Source organism: Trichoplusia ni, chromosome 5 (assembly GCF_003590095.1).
Source record: "Trichoplusia ni isolate ovarian cell line Hi5 chromosome 5, tn1, whole genome shotgun sequence".
NCBI classification, from domain to species: Eukaryota; Metazoa; Arthropoda; class Insecta; order Lepidoptera; family Noctuidae; genus Trichoplusia; species Trichoplusia ni.
In genome coordinates this window covers 774,066-780,968 of record NC_039482.1, presented here as the reverse complement: position 1 = coordinate 780,968, position 6,903 = coordinate 774,066, and the positions used below count along the sequence as shown (strand labels likewise).

The following is a 6,903-nucleotide window of genomic DNA, read 5'->3' as shown; positions in this document are numbered from 1 at the left end:
TGTACATGTAAACTTAAACTTAACTAATTCCTATTTGAGTGATTTTGTTGAGGATAGGACGATGATAGTAGAAATATGAAATGAAAGGAAGTGTTTCTGCTGTAATGTGTCTTGCGAAAGTCAAGTCGATAGTTGTTCCTTTTAACGTAGTTGACTTAGAAACGTTTGATACGCAATCAAGATTATACGTATTTTTCATGAAATTAAGAAACGAGTTGTCAGGCTTTACGTTTTTGTTAAAATCACCACACAGAAGAATCGGTATACTAGAATCAACTTGCACGAACGGTGGCACGTACTGGCTGTTGTGACTGTACGGACCGAGTCCTTGCCATAGCAACATTCCAATATCCTGCATACTAGCTCCTGGATGAATATATACAGCACCGAGTATAAACTTGAAGCTTTGCGGCGAAGCAAGTAACTTCAGTCATGCACATGTCACCCTTGGTTTTAATGACACGAGTTACGTCTGTAATCGCAACTTGGACCACTTCCGCCGTAGATGTCGATGATAATTTACGATAGATCGCCACTCCACCTGCCGCGTTGGTATCTGAGTTAGTTCGATTATTTTCCCTGGATACGCACTTATAACCCTTGATTGGAGTTGGTTCACAAGTGTCGCGCATCCACGTTTCAGTCAATACTAAATAGTCGGATCGTGGTATCACTGTATCTGTTTCAATGTCCGCGGGCATTAAAACTTCATGGGCACTTAAACTTTGACAGTTGATGTTCGTTACAATAAGTTGTCCAGCGTCGGTTGCGTCGTCACAGAATTTTACGACTTGTTTGGTAATTGTCGTATCAGCTCACAAAATTGCTGTTTTGGCATCACGTTGCTACGTTTTTTACGACCTATAATAAACCTTCTCGCGGGACGATTTGATTGACATCATCGTTGTTCTCGGAACCTTCTCCTCCTAACACCTGCTCGACCAACACTCTCCTATCCTCAATTTCTGGTGGTTCTCTGCTGTCTGAATTTTGTAGAATCATCATAGCTTCAAGCTCTTGCATCACACTGTCGATGTTGAGATTGTTTTCGAACAGCTGGCGGCGTTCCGTGATGGTATCCTTGTTATCATTGAACAGTTGTAGAAATTTATTGCTATCAACAATGTCAGCTATTTCATTGCGGAAAGGCAAGAACAGCAATACCATTTCACGTTGATAATTAACAGTTTCATCTATTTCGTAGCGTCTGTATCGTATTATTCGTCCAATTTTTCGTCTGCGGTGTTCATTTGATGTCGTCCTTCCCACAGTTGTCCTTTCCTCGGACACCGGTTCTTCAATTTCGTCTTCTTGCACATCTACGTATTCTTCATTGTCGATGAAATCATGATAATCAGCGTAATACGAAGCAAACTCGGCCAAATATGAAGATTCCAGAGAGGGAGGTCGCTCTTCATATCGCTGAATGATGTTCTTGGTAAATTAAATACATCTGTACTGTCTGCTTCGATGTTTTCGCGATCCATTTGTTTCCGACGTTTGCGACAGCGTTGTCTTTCCGATGGCCAAACTGTTGGTATGTACATAATTTGACGGCTCGTTTCGCTCATCGGTTGCCGTAGTAAATACCATGCTGCTTCTTGAGCTGACATTTCAACTGCATTAAGAAGTTTGACACTCAATGTTTTCAATTGGCCCGTGTAGTCCCGGTCAGGATGCTCTTCCATCATCTTAGTCAGCTCACGATTCAAGTTACCCATTCCACGAGCTGATTTGTTCACATACTGTGCGCAGCTGTATTCATCCAAGATAAACTGGATATCGATGTTGGATTTGATTTAAGGGTTGAATGTGTTCGTCATAAGTTGGTCGAAGTTGCGTTTGAACAACATAGATGGCCTGCGCAAAGTTGAACGCACTACGTCAAGATATGCATCGAATGTGGACCGCCGTGGGACGGTTATTCCTACGGAAGCAGTTCCTGTACTGCTATCGGGCGCGTCCCCAGGTGGTGGATAGGGGCATGCTGCATAGTGCAGTACCGGTTTAAATCCGGCGCGGACCAAAACCAGGGGTCTTGGGCGTACCGCTGCGCCCCATTATGGGGTGGGCAAACGGCCAGTGTCTTCCTTCCTTCCTTTCCTTTTCTTCCCCTCCCTATCCTTAATGGACAGATTGTTCTATCCTAATCCAGTCTTACCTAAATAGTTCTATTCTTTGTTTCCGGTGGAGCCAACCACTTGCAAAAACCGACGAGAGCTTACCACGTGTTTTGTGGAGCAAAATACCATGAGTAGGGCAATCAAATTCGGTTGCGGCCCGCTGGCGTCTCGGACATTTTCCGGGTAGCGGCAACGGGCGTGTCGCTATGAAGGGGGCGGCGGGTCCAAAGAGTACTTACCCTGCCTTTGGACACGACTTTACTCAGGTCACCGCCGGCCAACCCGTAAACCTCCAACGATAGGTCGGGCGGACCTTACGGAGGAACGGGGGTCTGACCTTAAACGGTTGGACCGCGAGGAAGGGAAACCTCTGAAAAAACCCCTAATCCCAAACTGCGAAGCACGGTGAGGGGATGAATGGCTGGAGGGAATCCAGTTGCTAGTGCCAATCTCCGACGAGGTACCGGCCGACACCTTGAAGGATCACACTAGGCTTTTCCCGGGCACAGGGAGCTCTGCTCGGGAACGACTTTTATTTCTCCTAGACTCGTGGGATCAAAATGGATGATATTTACAAAAACAAAAAAGAAGCTGTGGGTGCAATTGATGATGTGTCCGATTCGTCGGACGGTGTGGATATGTTGAGCATATCTAGCGGGAGTCGCAAATGTCTGGCGACTAAGTACTGGCGTCAGACAAAGAAGCGGAAGGCTGAAGGTGAGCCCAGTTTTTGGGCATCAAGTGGAGACGACGATGAGCTGTCCATGTCCACTCCAAGGAGAAGCCTTAGAGGGCAAAATACTGAAGGGAAGAAGATCGACAAAGCCAAGCGTTCATCGTTCTTGGCTTCGCCTGAAGTGAACGTTGAGGATGGAATAACAGCTGATAAAACCTCGAAGGTTGGAGGATCGGAACCTTCTCGGTCCACTCAGCTGAATATTACCGAAATGACGGGAGATGATATAAAGGAGAAGGTGAAGGAGGTTGTGACCTCCATCAAGTCGGTGTCCAAGGGGATGAAAGGCACTAATCAAAAAGCCTTAAAGAACGTGGCAGCCTTCCTGGAAGACGTCACAAAGGCGCTTCTTCAGCGATCGGCGACTGAGGAGACTCACCGGTTGCAGAGGGAGAATGAGCGCCTCAAAGCTCAAACCAGTAATCTTCAAGATGAAATGAAGGAAATAAGAAAAGAGTTGGCTGCCATAAAGCTCGAGAGAGCTAAATTGCCGCCTAACAACAACTCAGAACTTGTGGTAGCCCTGAAAGATGAGATTACCAGAGTTCTAGGCCGGGTGTCATTTTTGGAGGCGAGAATCCTGCGACCTCCTTTGTCTTCAGACGCAAAGTCAGTGCAGGGTGCGCAGCGGGTCGTAGAAACGTATGCTGCAAAAGCGTCGAAAGCGCGGGTATTGCCTAAAATAGTGCAACCAAAGTCGGTCGGGAAGATAGAGAAAAATACTCCGTCAACTTTGGCGTCGACCGCGCAGTCTAAAGAAGGCTTAATAGAAGAACGGGGCAGACTTACCAAAGAGGCCAATTCCACCCCTCAAGAACCCCGCGGACGCAAGCCTTTTGAGGAAAAGTGGGAGACTGTCGGAGACAAGAAACAGAAGCAGAAGGCTAAAAAGGCATCAATAAGGCAGAAAGAAGCTCAAGAGGCGAAAATTAAGGCGCGTCTCAAAGCCCCTAACTCGACGGCAGTTGTCCTTACCCTGCAGCCAGAAGCTACAAAGAGAGGGATTACGTACACTGACCTGTTGGAGCAGGCTAAGCAGCAAATTAGTCTGCAAGACTTAGGAATCAGTGGTGTACGTCCCAAAACCACGGTCACAGGTGCCCGTATGCTAGAGATCCCTGGAGCTTCTAGTGGGGAGAAGGCAGACGCTCTGGCTGAAAAACTCTTAGCGACCTTAAAATCTGTAGATGTCCGAATTTCAAGGCCGATCAGGCGCGCTGAAATACGGCTCTCAGACCTAGACGACTCAGCAACTCAGGAGGAAATCGTTACAGCCATCGCCAAGAAGGGAGGATGCTCTCTCACCGATGTTAAGGTGGGAGCAATCCGTCGAGATAAAAGTGGACTGGGTACGGCAATTGCTTCATGCCCAGTAACTGCTGTGGAAAAGCTAGTGGTAGTTAAAGAGAATGATAAACGACTTAGAGTAGGTTGGTCATCAGCGCAGGTCAAACTTCTTAAGGAGCGACCAATGCGCTGTTATAAATGCCTTCGCGATGGACATGTAGGAGTTTCCTGCCGATCGGATATCGATTTCGCTGGACGTTGCTTTCAGTGTGGACAAAACGGCCACAAGATAGAGGCGTGCTCGGCTCCTCCGCATTGCATAATGTGCAACAAGGCAGGACAACCAGATAACCATTTTGTCGGTAGCAAAGTTTGCAATGCAAATAAGTGTACACAGGAGAAAAGAACGCCTGAGATTCTGGCGTCGGAAAGCAGAGGGCAGGAGATGGAAACGGATACTCAGTGATGGATCTGCATGTATTACAAGCGAATATCAATCACTCTGCTAGAGCGCAAGACCTGTTGATGCAGAGCATGGCAGAGTGGCTGATAAACATCGCTATCGTTGCTGAACCATATTATGTGCCACCTAGAGACAACTGGGCGGGGGACGAGGAAGGTTTAGTTGCCCTCATTTCGTCAGGATCTCCACCAATGGAGAATAAATCAAGAGGTAGGGGCTTTGTGGCTTCACATGTCGGGGATCTGCTGGTTGTAGGAGTGTATTTCTCACCTAATCGACAGCTAGCAGAGTTCGAAGAATTTCTTGGGCGACTTGGAACTTTTGTGGGCAGCAATCGGTCTCGGCCCGTCGTTATCGCAGGAGACTTTAATGCCAAATCAACGGCATGGGGCTCCCCCGTAACAAGTGCAAGGGGACGGCTAGTTGAGGAGTGGGCCCTTGAACTAGGCTTGGTTCTGCTCAACCGGGGCAGCGTACAGACATGCGTCCGACATAATGGTGGCTCCATCGTGGACCTTTCGTTCGCGAGTCCCGTCATCGGACGGCGTATATCCGACTGGAGGGTGGTTGAAGGGTCGGAGACATTGTCGGATCACAGATACATCCGTTTCAGTGTCTGCACAAATTCATCTCCATCACACACACAACGTCGAGCAACTGAAAGCGGTGAAGGTCCACGGTGGGCAGTGAAGAAGCTCAATCGGGAAGACTTGGAAGAGGCCGCCATCGTGTTGGGTTGGGCTACACCAGTTCATAGTGCTAGCATTGACATAGACGAGGAAGCTATGCAGTTTCGACAGGCACTTACACATTTATGTGACGCGGCGATGCCACGTATACGGTATCGCGGACCCGTAAAACGACAAGTGTACTGGTGGTCGCAGGAGATCGCCGAACTACGGCGCTCGTGTGTCAATGCACGTCACCGGTACGCAAGATTCCGTAGGAGACGTCGCCGCCCTGAGGACGCACCTGTGCGTGAATCCGAATTGTATGCTTTGTATACAACCGCGAAGAAAGACCTTCAGTTATCAATAAAAGCTGCAAAAGTCCGAGCACGAGAGGAACTATTGGCCATCCTGGACCGGGATCCGTGGGGGACCCCCTATCGCATGGTAAGGGGTAAACTTCGAGCTTGGACTCCCCCACTGACGCAAGTTATGAGGCCACAACTCCTTCAAGAGGTGGTATCTGCGCTGTTTCCCGAAACCGATGCCCACTTCACTCCTCCACCTCTATCGAGTCGCGCATTTGATGAGAGGACAGCCGATTCGACTGATAGTTGTCCGGATATAACAGAGCAGGAGTTACAGAAGGCAATTGATAGGCTCAGGGTTAAAAACACAGCTCCCGGACCAGACGGTGTTCCAGGCCGAGCTCTTGTGCTAGCTTTAAAATCGTTGGGCCCTCGCCTTTTGCGGCTTCTTTCAGCGTGTCTTCAACAGGGACGGTTTCCGATGATCTGGAAGAAAGGAAAGCTGGTCCTCCTGCGAAAGGAAGGGCGTCCGGCTGAGTCACCGTCTGCTTACCGCCCCATCGTGTTGCTAGACGAGGTAGCTAAAATCTTCGAGAAGATCATAGCAGATCGCCTCGTCCACCATCTGACACACGTGGGCCCGGATCTAGCGGACAATCAATTCGGTTTTCGGCGTGGGCGCTCTACTATAGACGCAGTCTCTCGACTGAAGAGCATGGCACAGCAGGCAGTTGCACAGGGGGAGGTTGTGTTGGCGGTGTCCCTAGACATAGCCAACGCGTTCAACTCCATCCCTTGGTGTTGCATAGAGGAGGCACTTGTTCACCACGGGGTGCCCGCTTGTTTGCGCCGCCTGCTCGGTTCGTACTTATCAGAGAGGTTAATCGTCTTCCCGAGCCAGGAAGGCTGGGCACAGCACAACGTGACGCGCGGTGTTCCACAGGGATCGGTTCTGGGTCCGGTTTTGTGGAACATCGGGTATGACTGGGTTCTGCGCGGCGCTCTCTTGCAGGGCGTCACATGCATATGTTACGCAGATGACACCCTCGTTGTCGCCAGTGCCCACAATTACCACAGCGTCACAATCCTGGCGACGGCTGGGGTAGCCCAGGTTGTAGCACGTATCCGGAGGCTGGGGCTTGAGGTGGCGCTTCAGAAATCGGAGGCCATTTGTTTCTGTAGGCCACGGAATTCGCCACCTCAAGATTCATTTATAACGGTAGGAGGAGTGCGAATTGGGATCAAGACCACCCTAAAGTACCTCGGGCTGGTCCTTGATAGCCGGTGGGATTTCGGGCCTCACTTGAAAGCTCTGACA

General features: G+C 49.4%; 2 protein-coding genes across 2 annotated transcripts; both read left to right on the top strand.

The window, feature by feature from the left end:
* Positions 1-2,683: 2,683 nt before the first annotated feature.
* On the top strand, positions 2,684-4,612 carry LOC113493862. Its single transcript, XM_026871894.1, has one exon. The coding sequence runs from the start codon at positions 2,684-2,686 to the stop codon at positions 4,610-4,612; it is 1,929 nt and encodes a 642-aa protein (XP_026727695.1).
* Positions 4,509-6,418, top strand: LOC113493949. Its single transcript, XM_026871998.1, has 2 exons — positions 4,509-5,691; positions 5,730-6,418. Exons 1-2 carry the CDS (start codon positions 4,612-4,614, stop codon positions 5,733-5,735), a joined length of 1,086 nt encoding a protein of 361 aa, XP_026727799.1. The 5' UTR covers positions 4,509-4,611; the 3' UTR covers positions 5,736-6,418.
* Positions 6,419-6,903: the final 485 nt, after the last annotated feature.

Coding starts and splice junctions, on each gene's coding strand:
- LOC113493862 (XM_026871894.1), top strand. CDS start 2,684: ATGGATGATATTTACAAAAACAAAAAAGAAGCTGTGGGTGCAATTGAT.
- LOC113493949 (XM_026871998.1), top strand. CDS start 4,612: ATGGATCTGCATGTATTACAAGCGAATATCAATCACTCTGCTAGAGCG.